Raw genomic sequence first — 22306 nt, 5'->3', positions numbered from 1 at the left:
GATGAGATGCCTAATAACTATTAACTTGTTTTTCAGCTTGCCACCCATTCCCTATTGCAATATACCAGCTTACCATTTTTTTAATATAACATAGGCAATTTATTTTTCAAGGGCAGCAGGCAGTGAATTTGTAGATGAAACACTGAAATATAAAGTTGTTTTCTAGCAACAACCTCTTCACTGGTTTCAGATCTCTTTAATGTGGAATTATTCAGATGAGTTTTACTTCTGCAAAGATTCTGCATATCGATTGATATTGGTGGATTGTAGGACTGAAGTTTGAGTAGAGTGGCCCTTTATGGTTGAAATGTTCTGAATTGGGCAGGTTGCCATTATTGGTTCATATGATTTGTTTCATTGCTTAAAGGAAAAATGTTCAGAACTATAAATTTAAAACACACACTAACAAGTGGTGCTGTATTATACATGGGATATAATTCAATTATTATATATTATAATTAATACAGTCAGGAAGGTGAATCAAATAACTTTTGCATGGTTCTAAAAATGTGTGCAAGGAGTCTATGATTTGAAAACAGCCCAAAGGTAAACTTACCCTGCCACTGGCCAGATGCATTTTCTTTGAATGCGGGTTTCAATGTTGTTTCGGTGAGTGTAGGTTTCAAAGGTAGAGAAGTTTTAATGTGAAGTCTCTTTTCATTGTAAGACCATTGCTTTGTTTAGGTTTAGTAAATGTCTATCAGTGTTTGTGCTATAAAATTTGAAATAAAAGTTGTAAATGAAATCCAAATATCTGTAATCACTGTAGAAGTAACGCATAAAACAGTATGCACACAGAGATTTGAACAGTATCTATGACAAATGGGGAAAAATAGCCAAGTATTGGGACACTGGAATGGCTGTGTGGGCAGGGGCGGTGGTGGGGCTGAGTGGGCGGGGGCAGCAGAGGGGGTGGGGCTTGGGTTTGCACACACACACACACCCTTGCAAAAAATTCTGTGGGCTCCCTTGGTGGGGGGGGGGGGTAAGGGTGGGGGTGTTAATCTGGATTAGAACAAGGACAAAGGCAGTGCAAATTTAAGTGGAATTTGAGCACAGTCTTGAAAAGGCTGCTGGAAGGTAGAGTAGTTATAGAGGGTGGAAGATTGTTTCAAAGTTTAGATATGGTACATGAAAATATGGCTTCTGCTGAGTTTTGGGGTTTGGTAACAGTGAGTTGATTTTTGCTACTTGATTTTAGGGGCCTAGTGGAGTGATAGGGTTAAAGAACGGTTTGAAGGGAAGAGATGCTATGGGGGTGGTTAAGTTTATGAGTGAGGGTGAGTTGATTAAAGTGAAGGAGTTGTGGGAGTTCTAATCAGTTTAGTTCTTTAAGGGAGATACAATGATGGCTGTGGTAGGAGGTTCCAGTGGCAAATTTAGCAATTTTGTTGCAACAAGCATCCAGCTTGTGTAGGTCTGTCTAAGGTTGACAAGGGAGGGTGGCCTAATGGTTAAGGTGTTTGCCTTACAAACATAAGGTGCAGGGTTTAAGTCTCACAAGGGATAATTGGCTAGGCTTAAAATGGCCCACAAGGGCAATTAGCCTAGTACTAATCTATGAACCTAAGTATGGGGGATGCATAGAGTAGGGTGGAGATTAGCTGAAAATTGGCTATGGAGATTCTAGCCACCTTGGTTAGGAATTGGGTGGCAATATAATGCACCAAGTTTCTTGTGAACTTTTTTTATTGCGAGAGATATGCAAGTGTCAAATCTACGTTTGTTGTCTATTTCCACATAGTAAATTTGTGTGTTCTGATGGAGAGATGATGGTATTGCCTTTGGTGAGAATGTGGTTTTGAAAGGTTGGAACAGAAGTTTTGTCTTACTTGGGATGAGTAGGAGCTGAGCATTGGATAGCCAGCTTTCTACAGAAGAGAATGATTCCTGTGTGATTTGTTGTAGTTCTGGTAGAGTGGGGGCAGAGCAGATGAGAGCAGAGTCATCTGCATACTGTATAAGAGATGCTTGTGTGGTGGCAGTATGTAGGTTGTTAGTGAAAAGTAAGAATAGCAGAGGGCCAAGGACAGACCCTTGGGGAACTGGCAAGGTGATCGGTTATCATCCCAGATTACTGATTGCTGGCGTCAATGTAGACAGCTGTGGAACCATTTGCAGGCTGATTGTGAGAAGGAGAGGTTGGGGAGAGTAGTAGCTCATGAGATACCATGTCAAAGGCCTTTGAGAGATCTAGAAATATGGCAGTAGAGAAGAGGCCATTGTTTTTATGATGAAGTATAGTGTTGGTGAAGGAGAGCAGAGCAGAGGTAGTGCTGTGATATGGCCTGAAACAATGTTGGGTTTTGGAGAGGAGATTATTAGCTAGGAGGTAGTTGGAGACTTGGGTGTTGATACATTTTTCAAGTATCTTGGAGAGAGGGGAAGAGGATAGCAGTGGGGCGGTAACTGGAGAGGTCGGTGGAGGGGGTGCCTTTGTAGAGGAGAATGATGTGGGATATTTTCCATATACAGGGAACACAGCCTCCTGTTATGGAATGGTTGGATCAGAATTGAAATTGGATAGGCTAGTCATCATAAATCATTGCTCCCTACAGCACTCTAGCAATCGTCTGGTGTTTTTTTTTTTTTTTTTTTAAATTCAGTAGCTTTTAGTTTCTTTTGAATGTTCATCTCCACAGAGAAGGAGAAATGGCGATCACATTTGTTCCCTCAACAACGAATCAATGGAGGCAATCATCCAGGCAGCTATCATTGAATTTTCTACCCTAACTCACAATCCACCACTGTGGCCCACAATGCCAGGCTCCATACATGCATGCTAACATGTAAGCCCAGCACCCGCTGCAGCATTTACTGCTTTATGTACACAACCTTGTCATTGCACAACTGGTATGGTGCACCAGCCTGTATCAGTAATGCATGAAGCCTCTCCTGGATATCATTACAGCAGTGGATGGTTCCCTACACCAAGGATGGAAGAGCTGGTATGACTGTTCATTTCTGACTGGCTTTGCTAGCATCTGAGCTGGTAATCTTTTGATTATGTGGATCACGCTCAATGTTTCATCCTTCTGTACCATGAAGTCTGACAAAATCCTTAACTCTTTATGCAGTCATATCATTGTTTGGAGCTAGCTTCCTTAGAGTGGCTTAAACCAATTGATGATAGATATGACAGGGCAGAAGGCAAAAAACAAAGTGGCAGAATGTTCATCTAAAATGAACTGTAATGGAGATACTAACCATATTCTACTACTTGTTAAGCACATTTTTCTAATTTTCATTCATACCAAGTCTTACCTTTATGAATGAGTGACACATTTGTGCTGGACATCATGTGAAACAGGACACAGAGAGAGACACTTGCACACAGAATGCACTACATTGGTATTTTTAAATTTGTCTACCGGGAAAGTCCGACTGGGATATAGACCCATTTTCAACATAGGCCCAGGGAGAAAAGCTCCACATATAACAATAATATTTTTTCTTTATGAAAGAGGAACAACATTTCCAAATTTATATTAAATTGTCAAAAACATTGGCATGTTATCAGCTAAAACCTCAGACAATGCTGGAGAACAATGCTACTGATGCCTGTAGTGCAACTTACTGAATTATACTGACTGTTGCTGACATTAGGGGGAAAAAAGTATGGGTGAAGAGAAGTACTACTTGTACAACTTGCATACTTTTGACAATTTCCAAACTATGAAATGCTATTTGTGAAAATGTATAGGAAAAAACAAGGCTAGAATCTTTTGGCACCATATATATGTTGATGAAAAATAATTGTCCAGACAATTTTAGGATAACTATCATCACTGCTTAGAATATCTGCTGAACACAGGTTATATGCAAGTACTAGGCTAGCTGCCCTTCCAGGTCATATTAAGCCTAGCCAGTTTCCCTTTTTGTGCTCAAACTTATCCCATACAGAGTACAGTGGCAGGGCCTTCGAGTTGATCCACATAGGCATGTTGTTTAGGCCTTGTACCCTTATAGTAAGGTGGCTCTGTGGGCGTTCTAGTTGTTGCATGTGTCTGGACAGATGCATGCCAAAGGGGGTGTTATATACAATGATTGACTAAATGAGGGCAGAGTAAAGGAGGACAAAGACATCCCTAGATCTAGACATAATCTTTTTGTTTATAAGCTATACAATATAGACTTTATTACAACAATAGTGGTGGTGCTTCGGTAGCATTGTCGCCTCACAGTAAGACGTTGTCCTGTTCGATTTTCAGCTAAAGCGTCTTCTGTGTGGAGACATGCGTGAATGGGCGTACCTTCGTTGAAGGTTGTGCGTCAGGCCTGGCAAGTCGGTACGTAAAAATCTACTGCCAATCATTAGCGGACCAGAGTTCCGCTGTGGCGACCCCTAACCAGGAAAAGCCGAAAGATACAACATTACAACAATAGACAAATGTTGGTCAAAAGTTAAGTCACTGTCCACATAAGGTCCCAAATTAGTGTCAGTACTTAGGAGCATATTCTCAACGTAGTTATTTCCTGGGGTAGACGACTACCCAATGGATAAAATAAATTTTTTGGCATTTAGCTTCAGACCATGATTTTGAAACTAGTTATTTATTAGGGATAAACCTTCTTGCAGGATGGCCAAGTCATTTGGGGATTCACAGACTACTCCTAGCTTGCAGTCATCTGCAATCTTAACCAGCCAAAGCCCTTTGGCATTGACTTTTACTTCAGATAAGTAGAGACCAAACAGGAGAGGTCCAGCATAGAACTATGGAGGACTCCTCTGGTGACTGGTCTCTTTGTGAAGGTACCTCCCCTATTTTGATTATCTGTATCCCAACTGTGAGCCAGATGGGAATTCAATGGGTGACATAGGGGTTTATTCCCAGTTTATTTAGCTTTATTACCCTGCCCGAGTGTTGAATTGTGTCAAACGCTTTGACCAGGTCAAGGTATGGTATATACCATTTTGCCTTCATCCACTACTTTGGTGGCCTTTTTAAAAAAATCCACCAGGTTGAGTAAGCATGACCTGCCCTTGATGAATCCAAACTGAGATGAGTCTAGTATTTGGAATTCCCATAGGTCTTGATCGATTAATTTCATGTCAAGTCTTTCCATGGCTTCGCATATGAGGCTGGTCAGACTTATGGGTCTGTGGAAGGTACTCTCTTATGCGGGGGTATAACAGTATCTGTTCTTCATTCGCTTGGAACAAAACCTATATGGAAGAGGAGATTGAACAGTGTCATTAGGGATATGGCTAAATCATGCTTCATGCAATTTAAGATGCATCTGGGGATATTGCCAGGACCCATCGATGCAGTACTTTTAGCTTTTTGGTAGCACTTTTAGCACTTGGCCCCAAATCTATTACATTATTTTTTGGTATTTTCTTTACAATTACTCACACTATATTGGTATTTAGCTTGTGTTTTAACTGGCTTTTCTTCAAAAGCTCCATAAACTGCTAGAGATATGAATGAGTTGCAAGGACAAGTCCAGAGAGAAAGCAAAAAAAAAAATCTTCACTTCAGCATTTCTTACTTTAGCATTTGTTTTACCACCAAAATGTTCAATGGTTGCAACATACCTTTCTTAGTGCACCAAAATATGTTTTTGTTTTGTCCTTTCTTTTCCTCAAATTCTGTGCCCCCATGAACTCAGGGCTGCCACATCTTGAATCAAATTTTTCTGAGTAGTCAAACAATAATCAGCACTTTTAATCACACAGAGAGTTATAGGTTCATAGGTTCATAGGTTCAAGGCCACCCCTTTAGTATGGGGAACTATACCCATTATTTTAGTCTTTGGGTGATGAATCTATCCTGATGGATCTAGATTTTTGAGGTGAAGCATATTCATCAAATCTGCATTGTACTCAATCATTGGTCTGATTGATAACTTCTTCTGTGCTCAGTGGATTGCCACGGCATTTAACTTAGACCCTTCTGAAGGATATCTGATCTTGTGATGTGGACTGCCTTTCCCTCATCAATGGCTTTGGTGACTGTGGTCCATTATGATCCTCTCCATGGCTTTAAGACTTTGATTAAACAGCTGTCCTAGCTGTGGGTTTAACACCATCAGGTCCCATGGATGCTGTTAAAGAAGGCCTTATGATTGTCTTTGTTTGGGCTTGAGTAGTGTTCCCAGTCTATATTAGGTATGATGGTGTTTGGTGATACATTTATCCGTTTGTGAGGTGGCCTGTAACATGCTACAATTAGTCTTGAGGTGTGGGTGTCCTTGATGAATATGGATACCGTGGGCAAAAGGCTACAGTTTTCAAAAATGTCTAAATTTTATAACTTCGTAAAGAAATACATCCATGACAGACTGCTAGTAGTACACAAAAGCAAGAAAATTAGGCAGTGCTATCTATTAAAACAATAACTCGGTTAAAGTTTGCAAATGTAAAACATCATAATGGCATCTTATAAAATTACTGACAAATACCTCAAAATGATTTCCTAGTAAATTCCAAAGGAAAGTGTTCTGAAGAAGTCACAATGAAACAAATCTATACGAACAAACACTAAGGGGAATGCACATTCTCTGCTGGAGGCATTCCCACACACACACACACACACACAGACACGCACAGATGCGCACAGACACACACCTTATGAAAAAAAAAAAACATAGAAGGTAAAGCCCCATTCATCCCCCAAATCAATATAACTATCTTAGTCACTACACCAGTGAGAGAAGGAAATTGACTTTTTCATTTCAGCATTAAAGAAAGCTTATATTCAAGACGCTATATGAACAATAAAGAAAGACAAATAAAAATACCTTAACAGAGCAAGAAACTCTTTGCTAAAAGCATCAGAACTGGTTACACACAAAGCAGCAGACTAGTTACTCCAACCATGCAACTACAGGACAGAAGAAATTACTAAAAAAAAATGGTAAGAACGACAGAGTGATGCAGAAACACTGGTGCTACAAAGAAGATATTTATAGCTCAAAACCCTTTTTTAAAGCAATTTCAAAAAGACAAATTGACAAAACAAATTTTTGAAGAAAAAAGATGGATACTTTTATGCGCAGTAATCTCATCTAATAAACATCAATGAGCACTTGGGAAACATTAGAGCTGCTAAAATTCTGCCTAGTGATCTACCAGACAGAATCAAATACTGGGGACCTTGAGCTTTTTTGCGGTTCTAACAGAGGACAGCTGTCCTGAATACCACTCTGGATCAAGAAGTTAGTTCATAGCAATATTTTTGTTGCCAGTGCTCCCCAGGTTAAGTACACTTGGCTTTGGTCTATTTTCAGGGGAAAGCAGGGTGGCATTTATATAAAGGAGGGAAAATTAGTATGGACATTACAGAAAGTCCCCTACTCTTTCTACCATCTTGGGAAGAGAAGAAATCAGTTTAATATTTTATTTAAAGGATTGCATTTCAGAAGTTCATAGGTTCATACTAGGCTATCTGCCCGAGGGCATTTACAAGCCTAGCCCATCGTTTTGTGGCTTACGCCACCCCTTTAGTATGGGGAACTATACCCATTATTTTGCTGTGCCTCTGTCGAGCAGTGACACTGAGGTAATCCCTGGGGTATATCTGCGATCTCCCATCCATTGGTCAAGATTTCTCTTGAACAAGGCCAGCGAGGTGCTCTGCCTCACATGTACCGGGATTTTGTTCCACAGCATAGGGAGTCTTTGGGTGATGAATCTATCCCTCCAGCACGTCCTATTAATAGCCGTGTCGAGGTTTAAGTCTCCGCCCTTGTTGCTCTGATGGATGTAGATACTTCGAGTTGAAGCATACTCATCAAATGTGGGTTGGACAAGGGGATGTATGTCAGGGAAAGGTCACCTCTGAGCAAGCGGTGGCGACTGAATAGAGCTGGAGTTCTTTCAGTCGGGCAGCATAGGACAGATTTTTGAGACCCTTTATCCTTTTGGTGAGGAACTTTTGTGGCCTCTCCAGCTGCTGCAAGTGTCGGGTCAGATACATTCCGAATGGGGCATTGTACTCAATCATTGGTCTGATGAGTGATGAGTAAAGGGAGACTATGACCTCCCTTGATCTAGATGAGAATCCCTTCATGATAAGGTGGGCAATGTAGAAGGTCTTCCTAACTACTTTAGCTACATGGGTGTCGAATGACAGACTACTATCAACCTGGGTCCCCAGGTCCCTGATAACTTCTTCTGTGGTCAGTGGATTGCCACCTATTTGGTAGCTAGGGGTAACCTTGTTTTTCCCGAAGGGTATGACTATGCATTTTTGGCATTTAACTTTAGTCCGTGGCTCTGGCACCAGTTATCCGCTTCTGTGAGACCCTTCTGAAGGATATCTGTGTCAGATGTGTTTTCTACTGTGGCCCAGTTTGCAGTCATCTGCAAACTTTGTCAGCCATAACCCTCCTGTGTTTGCTTGTACTTGGAAAAGTAGATGCCAAACAAGAGTGGGCCCAGGACTGAGCCCTGTGGGACACCACTTGTGACAGGCTTTGAGTCTGACATGGCGCCAGCAACTCTGACCCTGTGGGTTCTGTCACTCAGCCAGTTTGCAACCCATCTTGTGATGTATGGGTTAACATTTAAGCTGATGAGTTTTTCAATGATACCTAAGTGGGGTATTGTATCGAAGTCCTTAGCCAGATCGAGGTAGGCTGTGCTGACTGCCTTTCCCTCATCAATGGCTTTGGTGACTGTTTCGAAAAAGTCAACCAAGTTTAAAAGGCATGATCTGCCTTTGACAAAGCCAAACTGGGTTGGATCCAAAGTCTGCAAATTCCCTATGTCTTTATTTATGAGGTCCATTATGATCCTCTCCATGGCTTTGCAGATAAGGCTTGTCAAGCTAATAGGCCGGTAATTTCCAGGGTCGGTGGAGGCACCGCCATTGTGCAGTGGGAGCACAGTTGCAGTGTGCCACTCCTGGAATGCGTATCCCGAGGTAAGACTTTGATTAAACAGCTGTCCTAGCTGTGGGTTTAATTCCTCATTGAGTTCGTGGAGCACACAGCCGGGGACACCATCAGGTCCCATGGATCCTGTGTTCTCTGCTTTGCAGAGAGCAGTTCTCACTTGGGCTGGAGATGTTTGGGGGGCTGCAATGGTTTGGTATAGAGATCTCGCCTTTTGGGGAGGGGAGAAGTTTGCACTGAACCTGTCAGCCAGTATGTTGGCAATGTCTGTAGGATCAGTAATCTTCACATCATTTTGAACTAGTTCTGAGCATATCTGGGAGTTTCCTCCCAGGTTTCTAACATAGCTAAAGAAGGCCTTATGATTGTCTTTTGAGTCTTTAGCTATTTTTCTCTCAAATTTGCTTTGGATGATTTTATGAGCTCTTAGTTTTTTACTTATAGTGATCAAGGGTGTCTTACCTTTTAAGGATTTTGCTCTATCTTGTAGTAGCTTCCTCCTTTTGTTGTAGAGTTTGTTTATGGCTGGGGTCCACCAGACTGGACGCTTGCCTTTGGTACAAAGAGTCTTTGTTATGCTTGGGATTGCCTTATCCATGCAGTCCTGCAGGTGCTGGTAGAAGGCATTTGTAAGTGATTCAGCGGCTTGAGTACTGTTTTCCGCCGGCTCGAGGGCCTTAAAGGAGACCACACTAGTCTTTAGAAGTGTGAAGTCGGCTTTTGAGAAGTTCTTTACTGTGGTCTTTTTTATTTCAGGTGGGGGTGGGATGAGGACCTCCAGCGAGATTAGTTTGTGATCTGATCTCACCAGTGAGGTGTATACTTCTGGTGTTGAACATTGTGCTCCCATGTTCGTGATGATGAGATCAAGTATGTTATCTCCTCTTGTGGGGATGGTGACTAGTTGTTCCATGGCATTTGAGTTTATGAATTCCAGGAACTTTTGGGCTAGGGTGTTTGGGCTTGAGTAGTGTTCCCAGTCTATATTGGGGTAATTGAAGTCACCTAGTATGATGGTGTTTGGTGATACATTTATCCCCTCTAGTGTTTTCAGGAAGGCCATGTGAGGTTCCTGAGTTTGTGAGGGTGGCCTGTAACATGCTACAATTTGCAGAGCAGTCTTGCCTACGGTTAATTGCACCTGGATGGTCTCCGATGCATCGTGCGTTGCCACCAGTCTTGAGGTGTGGGTGTCCTTGATGAATATGGATACCCCCCCCTCCTTTCTTGGTATTGTCCGGATTTTGGGGCGGAACGCATGATATGAGGTAAAACCTGATAGCGCTGGGGTGCTCTCAGGAGCCTTGAACCAGGTTTCTGTCACAGCACAGACATCGATGTTCTCCATACTGAGAAGGGCCTCGAGTCGTGCATTTTGAGATTTAGACTTCTGGCATTGAGCAGCATTACCCTTAGTTTTTTCCTTTTTGTGTTCTAGGGTGGTAGGTTTAGAATTTGAGCCTTGCCTAAAAAGGCACTATGGGGTGGCAAGAGCCTTTGCCAATATCCGGAATCCCAGGGTGACAGGTACAAGCCGTCCCTTAAGCAGCGTGGCTTGTCCAGCATGTCATCCCAGGCAGACAGATACTGGATCCCCTTTGAATGACACCAGTGTTTAAGCCAATTGTTAAAGCTGATCATCTTATCTCTGTATTGTGGCATCATTCTTGGTGAAGGTAGGATACTGCTCAAGGTCAGGGTCATACCTGCCTGGGCTACATAATCAGAGAGCTCCTCAATGTCTCTTTTCATGTAGTCCAAGGAGGTGCGTCTCAGGTCGTTTACACCAGCGTGGACAATGACTGAGTCATATTTGTACCTGCTGTTGAGAGACCTGAGTGCTTGCGTTATGTGGCGGATTCTAGCGCCCGACAGGCAGCTTACTGTGACCTTCTCCTTACTCAGTCTGGTGGACGGGACGTCAGTGTGTCTGACTATGGAGTCACCAATGACTAGTGTGTCTGGCATTGTGTTTGGCCTTAAGGGCTGTGACTGTTTGACACTCTGACTGTGAGGTCTATGTGTTGCAGGTGTTGTGTTCTGAGGTGGTGGTTGTTTGGGTGTCTGCTTTGGTGGCCTCTGCTGTTTTGGTAGATTTTTGATCAGAGCCTCCGAGTATGTCTTTGTGTGTTTATGTGTATGATTTGAGGTTGTAATGGTACTATGTGAGACTGGGTCTATAGTGTGTGTGGTAACCTTCTCCTCCTGACTGGTCTTGCCAGTCCTATGTTGAGAGAGCTCAGCCTCCAGTTTGGCCGTATAGTTGCATCTCTCGCATGTATTTGTGTTTTGTGGGAGGAGGAGAGGGTTGTCTGTGTACATGAGGCAATTATAGCATTGCCTCAATATTCCCAGGTTCACCAGCTGAGCAGGAGAGGACACTAGCAACTGATCCCTCGACATGCTAGAAGGATAGACAAAAAAAACTTTAAAAAAGATTCCGGGGACGTGGGTGACCGAGAAATGGGGGGTTGCCTTTTTGGGGTACTATCTATGACAAGAGTGCCGTATCAAGGTAATAAGTACTGTAGGAGCAAGTGCTAGGTTTAACAGATAGAGAATAGTCTACTTGGAGTCAAGTAGAGATGATCTTTTTAGTTATAGGATACGCTGATTAGATCAGTAGTATAGTTCGAGGAAGGTAGTTAAGGGAAAATTTGAAGAGTGGACTTTAGGTAGCCCGAATAGTTTAAACCTGCTTAACCAGCGCTGCCCTAGTGTGCAACAGTGGCAACTCCGCGCTAAATTGCGCTAAAGCGCGCTAAAACGCGCTTTATAGCAGGGGGCTGGAAAAGACAGGAAATTACCCAAAATGGCCAATAAACTACAAGTTACTGCCTTAAACCACTCCTCTGAGGACAAACAGGCAGCTCAGTACTCCCTACTCCCACTAGTGAGTAAAGAAACTACCCCTTGACCAAACAAGGAAAATGGAGAAAACAGGAACCAAGACAAAGCCCAGGGATCAGCAAAATCTGATCACTGGAACAAACTATTAGAAAAGTATGGAAAACAAGAGTATTTTTTTTGTTTTTTTTTCAAGTTTTTTTCAGATAGGCAGAAAATACAATAAATGCTGTGTTTTTCGACTAAATGCTATCAAAAGCTAGTACACTTGAGTGTATTAGCCTGTTTAACTTTTAAGCAAAACTTAAACAAGCAAGTGCAATAAACAATTCAAGCTATTAAAAACAGTAAAAATAGGTAATAGCAGAATAAAACAGGCAGAAATAGCAATCGAAAGGCTTAAAAAGTCGAAAATGCAGAAAAAAGTGAAACAACCTCACCCTCAATGCTCAACTGCGGTGTCATTGTTGGAATATAAATTAAGCACCTGGTGTAGGAATAGAACCCATTGTCTTCTCACCTTCTAGGCATCAAAGGAAAGGGTACTAACTACTGAACAACTAGAAGTGCAGAACACTAAAGGAGGTTAGACAGGTGAAGACCATCTCTGACTGTGGCAGTTTTGGTGCACCGTGATGCATAAACAAAAACTTAAATTCAAGTCATTGACAAGAAGATGGGCTTAACAAAAGGATTAGACAACTGCCAAGTTTTCAGATTTATAGTTTGGTACTTGATAAAGCTAGGTGGCACTCTATACTTTCACAGCTAGACTTAAATCCTTTGGCATTCTCTCTTCTGCTCCCAAGTGAAAGCAGAATAACTTGCAGAGGGTCAACAAATATCAGTAGTCTCAAAATATGCTGAGAAGAGAATAGTGAAGTCTGAAACCAATTCTGCATGCAAGGGCATAAAATGCTTGCAGAACAAGACACATGGCTTCTATGCGATTGCAAAACTTAGAGCGCCACAGTTCTGTTTTCTTATAGGAGTTAATGGAGTCCTTAGCATCATGCTGTTCATGCTATGCAGACTTGCACTACAATATTTGTGCACCACAGGGTGCCATCCCCAAACAAAAACATCTAGCTCACTAAATTAGACTGCACAGTGAGGTATGCAATATTTCGACATTTAAATATACCTACACTGTAGATTGTTCATATTTAAGAATTCCCGTTCATATTTAAGAATTCCCGTTCCTCTTAATATAAGGATTTTAAATAAGCTTCTGTACTACAAATTAACCCCTTTAATTTCTCATGATTCTTCACAAGATGCCTGTCTGTAAAAAGTTTTATAATTTTACTTACAAAATAAATCTGCTGGTACAAAAGCAATTTTTGATCTACATATTTCATACAGCCATTACCAAAGTAGTAAATCTATCAGATGGCTAGGTGAGGGATTAGAAATGAAGCTGAGGGTTGAAAGTATCCACTTGAGCTACCCAAGCATAAGACAAAGTAAGAGGGAAATGCAAAGGATATTTGTAGAACAAGGCCAGCATTTGAACCACAATGACATCCCTGCATACTGTGTACATGCAGTAGGTTATGGACAGGCTCAGAAAAGAGGAAAAGTCTTACTTACTCCCATGATGCCCCATCTCGTTTCCACCTTTCAAAAGAAACTTTATGCCAGGCACCAGAGCACAGCTGATGTGGAACATACTAGATGTGCATAAACACCATTATTTACAAACACATGGATGCAATGCATTAGCTTTTGTAGAAGAGAGCTATTACATCAGAATACTGAGAGCTAAAAAGATTAAGCTAATTAGCATTATATACCATATATGTATGTATACACACGCGCACACATGCAAGTGCCACGCACTTATTAACAAGGAAGGCTCAGGAAAATTAAAAATCAGCCACATAAAATCTGACACTAGGAAAAGCTACAGCTATACAGAAAATTATGACAAATCTAGGGAAAATATTTGAATTCACCAAAACGACAATGAACAGTAATGCATAGGAGGTTTTCACAGGATTTGAAATTACCTGATCAACATATTGAGCTTCTCTTTTTCCTTTACTTGCTTCTTCCCATATTCTGAAAAAAAATAAATAAATAATAATAATATCTGTGCATTTTACAAAGCATTCAAAAGGAAATGTGACTGCAGCTGGTCACGTTCTCACATATGCAACTGCTCACAATTAAATATTGTTGTAAAAATATTCATATTAGACTAATTAGACACACGGAGCAGTGAAAGAACAAACTGAAAACTGGTTGTATTCTTTAGTCAAGCACTAAGGTATTTACATCAAGAGCAGTTGCCAAAGCAAAAGAGCAACAGTGGCTCTGGACAATAAGAGTATAAATCTGTAATAATGGCTTCTTGGAGAACCTTCCTTTGAAAAGTTCTTACTAGTTCTCACCAGATATCCGCACATGCTATATCCCTACAATCTTATGTAATAAGTGTGCCAAATAGCAGTATTAATCCAGCTTTGTTTTTGTCTCCATTTTAGACCAAGGGTATAGCCATCTACTTTCGAATAAGATATGGAACACTGTCAATAAGTAAATCATTACCACAGTTACAAAATATATATGATCACCTAGGTATCTACAATGAATCATATCTTCAGGTTGAAACAAAACTGAAATATGTAGAAATACACTGCACCACCACCTTAAAATATCTAACTACACAAAAACATATTAAAGTATCATTTTTGCTACACTCTCCCTGCTAATTTCTATAAATACCTCCATTTTCATAGAAACTACTCACCCAGTATCACTGATCAAGGTCATGCTAGAATACCTCAGCAAATAGCTGTTTGGCAGGCAAGAGAAATATGCTGCTTAGACTGAATTGCAACTCTAACAATAAAGTGTATATTGAGGCTTGAAGATTAAAGTCTAGCAAGAGGAAAATACCAACACCTCAGACAACTATATCTTAAAGAGTATTAAAGTGCCTTATCTTTAATGTAGTTGATGGGTTGTCAGCCCCTCAAACTGGAAAAAAACAAGCATCAGCAGTGATGAACAGTGGTATAAACTCTCTGGCCTGGGACAGCCATATGTTATATTTGCAGCCAAACAACCACACTACTGAGTAATGTTCCTCTTCAGAATCTGAGGTCATTAAGATCTTTCAAAGAAACTGAACAAAAAGCCTGGCTTTGCGGCATAAAGGGGTGAATTCATCACTACAGCACAGATGACCATAAACTGAACAGAGGCTCAGGCACCAGAACAGCCAGGCAGGGAAGGGTAGGAAGAAGTGGCTTAGACTAGCTTACCCACCCCATGAGGAGAGAAACAGTGTTCCCAAGTAATTCAACTGGTCCCATGCAAGTGGAGGTCTGCAAGACACCAGGGTTCCTGGACCAAGAGGATGTGGGCTGGGTGATCCCATGTTGGGGACAGTAACCTTCATGGGAACACGTGTGAGGTGATGTGTGTGATCACGTCAGCCAACAGGGGCTGCAGTTAGGGCCCCTACAAATACCCTTATTGCTAGAATGCCAATGGTGGCACAAAGCACCCTCTAGATGGCCTTGTCCTGCTGAGTACATCTTTTATAGGTGAATGAACAGACTCAAGTCCAGTCAGAAGAGGCATGATGGTTTGCAGTCTGAGGTAAACATTACATAAGGGGACAAAAAAGCTTGAGAGAAACATGAAACAAACTCAGCAGGACATTTAGTTTCAGCACATAAAGTCCTCCATTAAATAGCAGCAAATGAAGTTCTCTTTCTAGTAAAACAGCCTACTACTATGGCATAAGACAAAGCTGTTATTTGACGGAGATAGATCAAAGGCAATTTCATCAACAGCCTATTTCTTCAAGTAGGCTCCCTTCTCCCAGCTTGCTGCAATCTCAGATGTGATAAGTAAGAGGGTGAAGCGGAACAAGGCCCAAAGCTTCCTGCATGGTGATATGGAGAAAGATCAGCCTCTTGTCTTGCAAGGGGTAAGAAGGGTAAAAAGCCTTTAACAACTTTTATTTCTGCAACTACAGGATCTCACACAAATGGTCACTACTCTCACATATTAAAGATTTACACTTATCATAATATATTTGGATGAGCAATTCCATCATTAACAGGACTAATGCGAGCATTACAGAGTTGGCATAATGGTTAAGGTCTTCGCCTCCCATGCACAAGGTACAAACTTCAATCCTGACCTCCAATGAATGCCTGCTTGGAGTTTGTATGTTTTCCCTGAGTCTGAGGGGTTCCTCCCACCTCCAACAAAAAAACATGCTGAGTGTTTCCATCTTAAACTCAGCAATGAATAGAGATGTGGGCAGCAGCACAGACTAAGAGTTGTACAGATAAATCACTTTGGGCATCTACTGTGGTGTGCAATATCCTCAAGATAGGAGGACACGCTTCACAGACTGTGTGGTGGCAGGACTAGCCACTTGATGGTGTAAAATATGGCTCTAGGTGACTGTCTTGTTGACCAGTGTCACCAAAATGGGCATGGGCAGTTACCAGTGATAAGTGGGTTGAGGACCCGGCTTACTCCAACCTATGCAAGGGACTCATGCCAACAGTGGTAGGGGTGTATGTGCCTCTATTGGTCAATGTGTGCCCCCCATAAAACCCATCAGCACTGGGTGAATAAGCTGCTGGCCAGCATCTGTTGCCCAGCCAGGGTTACCTGGGATAGTTCTGCTGAGTGAAAGCTGGACATAAAACTAACCAATCTGCCAAACAAACAGAGAATTGCTACACAATGTAGGTTCACTGACTTGACGCAGCTTGGAACTGGATGACATGATACGGAAGGGGGCTGAACATCCTATATATCCAAAAGACAAGATGGAACGGCAGTGCAGCAAAGCCACTTGGCTTAGGATCCAGAGTCTAATACTCAGGAGGAAGACAGGCTAGAAACGGTGTGGGAACTGGGCGAGACAAAGCCCTCAAAAGGCAGGGAGGGATATCATCAGAATTAGTGACAGACTCAAGGCAGTCACACTCTAGTGTAATATGCCCCACAGCAGGGTTGTGGTAGTGAGGAAAAGACTGCATTCATGCAGCAGTTACAGGACCTACTAGATAAAGCAGGACAACATGAATTTGTGCTGATAACGGATGATCTAAATGCATATATTGGGACTGACAGAACAGGCTACAAGGACTGCCTAGGTCCCCATGGGTGGGGCAACAGATATAAAGGAGGCGCCATTCTAGACTTCTGTCTGGTAAATGGTTTGATAGTAGCCAACACATGGTTCAGAAAGATAGCCAGTCACAAAATCGCATACAAGAGTGGCCAACATGCAACTCAGGTAGACTTCCTTCTAGTAAAGAAAAGGCACTGGGGTAGAATCAATGATTGAAAAGTTACTCCCAGAGAAACTGCTGGCCCACAGCATAAACAACAGAGACCAGGCTGAAGATCTAGCACCGAAAGAGGAGGAGGAAATAGGCGAGTTGAAAAATGGCAGTGCCTCAAAACAGCATGTGTGAGGACTACAGAATGGATATGGGGCTCAGCCAGGTATGAAAATAAGGTAACATAAGGAAAGCTTGTGGTGGAATGCAGAAGTCCAGGTCATAGTCAAAAGAAAAGGAGTGCAGGAAAAAGTGGGAGATGGAAAAGATCGACCAGGCTAAGAAGGAATGCTGGTTGGCTAACAATGAAGCTAAGAAAGGAGTTGCAATAGCAAAGAATAGGGCATCAGAGGCACTCTACCAACTTCTGGAAAGTGACTCAGTAGGTGGCACAAAAACTATACCAGGCTGCAAGGCAAAGACAAAGAAAGATGAAGATAGTCAGACACTTTTCATAAAGGATGCCAGCAACAACCTGTTCGCCAGCCCACAGGACATCAAAGGCAGATGGAAGGAGCATTTCCAGCAGCTTCTGAATGAAGAAAACCCCACAGAAGCTGTACTTCCCCAGACACATCCCACGATGAAAGAATAGAAGGAGCCCACCCTAGATGTAAGAATAGCACTAAGGAAAATGAAGTCAGAGAGAGCAACAGGCTCAGATGAAGTCACAGCAGATATGATAAAGATGCTGGGTGAGACAGGAAAGAAATTGCTCCTGAGAGTACTCACAGCAGTGTGGAGAGAAAGGCGTATCCCAGATGACTGCAGAATAAGCATAATCATACCAGTGTACAAGAACAAATGGGGCATCCACAACAGTGGGCAGTACAGAAGCATCAAACGTGTATCACATTGAATTAAAGTTCTGGAGAGGGTGACTGATAAATGGACATGCAGAGTAGTAGAATGAAAGATGGGAGATTAGCAGTTCGGATTTATATCAGGGTGCATCACAACTGACCTGATGTTTACAGTAAGAGAGACAGTTGAGAAGAAGTTAGCGAAGAAAGAGCCCACCTGGGCATTCTTAGACTTGGAGAAAGCATATGACAGGGTCCCCAGAAAGTTTCTGGGCAGTATTGAAGTCAAAGAAACATTGGTAGAATTAGTGCAGTCCATGTACAAAATACCCAACAACTCAAGAAAGAACAGTATTTGGCCTCACAGAGGAGGTCCCAGTGGGAGTGGGTGTACACCAAGATTCAGCTCCGAGCCCTCTGCTGTTCTTACTGCTGATGGACTACATTAGCAAACAGGTTAAAGGGGACAGAAGTGGCTGTATGCAGACAATGTGGCATTACTGGTAAATTCTGAGCAAGAACTTCAGCAAATAATAGGGCAATGGAATGCAAAACTGAAGACACATGGGATGAAACTAAGCACAGATAAGACCATGGTAATGGCAGCAAGTTGGGAAAAATCAGAATAAGCTGAGAATTGAGATAGAAGGGAAGATAGTGGAACAAGTAAATAGTTTCAAGTATCTGGGAGATGCAGTCGAGGAAAAGAGAAGTCTGAATAAAGAGGTCAAAGAAGAATCAGAGGGGCTGCAGCCAACTGGCATAGAGTCTCAGGTGTAGTATATGACAGAAGAATGCCAAAGAAGCTGAAAAGTAAGGTGTACAAGACAGTGATGCGACCAGTAATGCTGTGTGGTACAGAAACTTGAGCAGTAAATGCAGAGCAGATGAAGAACCTAGAGATTAAGTGTGAAAAAGGTGGTAGGATGCACTGTGGGACAGACAAAGAAATGAGGACATTAGAGCAGAAGCTAAAGTAGATCCTATTGCACAAAAGATCAAAAGCGAACAGATTACAGTGGTTCGGACACATACAGAAAAGCAAAAGGCAATCTGGTGAAGATGATTTTGGACAGATAGGAAAAAGGCAAGGGGAAACGAGGATGGCTAGCAAAGAAGTTGATGGATTATGTGAAAGATCTGTAAGTCAGACATGAGTGTCGAAGAAGGCAGGAGTTTGGCCACCCTGAATCTAGAGACTGACAGTTAACAATACCGCAACCCCATGTAGAAAATTGGGAAAAAAAGGGGGCGGATGACTATTGATGATTATGCGAGCAGCTCGTCACCTCAAACTTTCTCAGGCTACCCAGTTCTTCTCTTTTACCTACAATACACCATGCAGGACTCCCTCTTCAGAACTCTAGTATATCCTGCAAAGCAGACAAAGGTTTACTGATTTGGTCATATCAAGTTAGGTAGGTTCAACCACTACTGCAAATGAAACTTGCAAATCATGGCCATCTGGATTTGCAGGGACACTGAGTTTGAGATATCAGACCCTCAATCCCCACTGCAATACTCATGTAGTACTTGGCAAAAGAAAAACTGCCACTGCCATCAATCCCAGCATTCTGAGCTAAAAGATGAGCCACAATATATTGTGACTGACTGATCTGTGAAGTGCTTGACCAGTTAAGTCTTGGCACAATTACATTTGGAGCTCATTTGCTTTCAGAAAGAAATTAACTATGGACACCTGAGATCGCTCCAATAGAGTTCACAGTGCTCACTTGATCCTTATGGGCTGAAAAAGACTTGCCAGAAACCAACCAAATCTGACTATTCAGTAAGGAAGCAGCCAGGAACCAGTTAACCAGGGGGAGGGGGGCACTTCTCCCCTGTAATCTCTGACTCGCAACTACAGACATACATTCCTTTGTTGACCAACACCCTACAGGTTGTAGTGAGATCAAGTAGGAAAAGCTTCAAATGACAGTGGCTGACCTCTACCTTTAAGCAAAGATGTCTCCCAGACTCCTTGGCTATTTTTATATGGAGGTAGGCATCTAACAGCATACCCAGTCTCCTGAGAAGCACAAAAAAGATGGGCTGTACTTTCACCATCCAAAAGGTTTACTTTGGGATGAAAATGTGTAAGCTGACTAAGTCTAAAATAGACTAAAGTTCTTTTGTTTACTTTAGTACTAAAAAGAACAGTAAGGAAGACCCACAATTCCTTCTGGTATGGTAGGACCTCCTTGTATTTTTTTTGTGGAACTTTTTGATTGGGTGGGACAGCAGACAAAGGTAAAGATAGGAGATGTAGGGGTGTGTGGACTGGGACAGTATAACCTCTGGCTTCTACTACCCTTATCCACTTGTCCTATACGATGGTTGGTAACATAGGTTAGTAAAGGGACAAATAGGACCAAATTGCCTCAGAGTGAAACAGTCGGGCATGAGCTCTGGGATGGGCAGCAGCAGATTCTCAAAAGGCAGACCAGAAATTACCCTGTTTTTGTCATGCACCCTTCATTTTACAGGGAGGACTAAGTTTACAAGGTAATTCTGATTTCTTCCATACTACTACTTTTGCTGCTGTTGACCATGCGTGAGGCATAACTGACATGGACTCCCACTGCAATCTATAAAGGGGTTTGGGGGAGTTTGAAATGTTATACTCATAGCTGTGAGGGCTTTGCCCTTTTCCATGCTCTCGTGAGTTTTAATGTCATGGCTCAGAAACAGTATAAAAAAAAAAAAAAAGATGATGAAATTCACTTTGGCATTCACAGCAAAGTCCATAATCCACAGCCAGGTGCGCCAAAGTGAAGAAATACTGGAGCCAGTAGCTCTGGTAAAAGCCTTCTGGGTAAGGTTTCAAGTATATGACAGCTGCTGACTGGTACGGAAACTTTTACTTTGCGGTTTAGCAGTTACTTCAGCAACTAGTATATGTTTTTCAAGTAGCTCTTACAGGAATTTTATCATGAGTGAAAGGTGGTCCTCAAAGAAAAGGCAAGGGGAACCAACTGGCTTCCACGGATGATACAGCCCTGGTTTTCTTGCCAAGGAGATGAAATGCAGGCCCCACTGGGTCACAGTCTTTTAAAAGGCTACTGTTACAACTATGAAATCAGACATGAGAGCCTCCAGCTAGCAATTTCAACACCCACGGAGTTAGAAAACTTCCTTTGTACTGCTGCCACAGTATGTGGGTTTTCTCTTAATGTAGTGGTGGCTTCTTTCAACAACATCAGTGTGGGAATTATCCAAGAATATTCTTGGGAGGACGAGAAAGCTGCTGTAATGTCATCTGCGAGAAAGAAGACTACTAGGTCTGTGAATCATCAACCCCCTTTATTGCATCTTTTCAGTGATTTACCCAAATACAAGGTCATTCTGGGGAAAATGGAGGGAAATCAGCTTTCTCCTCATCTATAAAATTAGGAATGGGAGGGCTATTTGAGAAAGTATATGCACTTTCTAGCAATCTTTGGAAGCGATGGGTCTGAGAGCTCAGGGAAGATGCATTGGCATGGTTATGCGTCAGTGTAAATGGAGGAATCTGCACACTGCCCTTGGGCCCCCTCTATGAATACAAAATAAGTGGAACAGCTACAGGCTAAAATAAACAAACTGATCTTCTCTTTTACCTATAATGCACCATGCGGGACTCCCTCTTCAGAACTCTAGTATATCCTGCAATGCTAACATCAGAATAGGGGCAGATGTTAAAGGCAGCCAATAAAAAGTGCTTCAGCAACCCTGGTAGTTATGCCAGTGCTGACTTCATGTTCAGTGCTAATGGCACTGATGCAGTCAACTGAAAAGCAGATCCCACTAGCATCAACACCAAGCAGATCAATGTCAGCTGAGCCTTGAAGCACTGATTCCCTAAAACCAACAACCTGTATGTCAGAGAAAATGACACTGAAGACAGACACCAGTGATTCAGGTCCACAGCAGAGTTACTCACATCAAAACACACATTCCTAAGGTTAGGGCAGTAGCCAACGTCAGTATGTCTTCACTTTTTTTTACATGTCAGCAACTTCGCTACCACCACCAAAAGTGGGAATGATCGTGAATAAAATTTGGAAGACTTAAGGGGGGGGGGGCTATATGCCATAAAGGCTATTTGGGATGGAGCCCAGACAATTCCTTTTGAACCTAAAGAGGAGAATCAATAAACATGCTCTAACCAAATGTAAGCAGCTGTAAAGGTTGTCTTGGAATTGTTGTTCTGAAACCTAACTTGCCAAAAGTGAAGTCTCTCAGATTTTAAGTCTAACTGTAATTTCTTTAAACTTACCAGGAGTCATATGTCCATAGGTGATTACAAGGCTAATGACCACAGGGGGCCTTTCTAAGCCTAGGCATGCTTCCCAAATATATCCAACAAGTTTTGCTATCCTAGTGATATTTAAGGGATATGTTTCGGCTTGGGCATGGGTGTTCAAGCCTTTAATGACTGCCTCTAATAGAGATGTAGGTGCCAGACCAGGGGTAGCTTTCCAGTTCCCCATCCACTGGCCCAAGTTATGC

At 42.2% G+C, this 22306-nt stretch overlaps 1 protein-coding gene across 1 annotated transcript in view; it reads right to left on the bottom strand.

Annotated features, from left to right (window-relative positions):
* Positions 1 to 22306, bottom strand: part of ZWILCH (zwilch kinetochore protein) — a 1326642-nt gene that overhangs the window by 1182242 nt on the left and 122094 nt on the right. The window contains exon 2 of the mRNA XM_044077868.1: positions 13701 to 13752. Within this exon, the coding sequence (XP_043933803.1) occupies positions 13701 to 13752 (52 nt within the window). The remainder of the gene's footprint in view (positions 1 to 13700; positions 13753 to 22306) is intronic.

Source organism: Protopterus annectens, chromosome 7.part0 (genome assembly GCF_019279795.1).
Source record: "Protopterus annectens isolate FY-2018-M chromosome 7.part0, PAN1.0, whole genome shotgun sequence".
NCBI lineage: Eukaryota > Metazoa > Chordata > Ceratodontiformes > Protopteridae > Protopterus > Protopterus annectens.
This window is presented reverse-complemented; position numbering and strand designations above follow the sequence as displayed.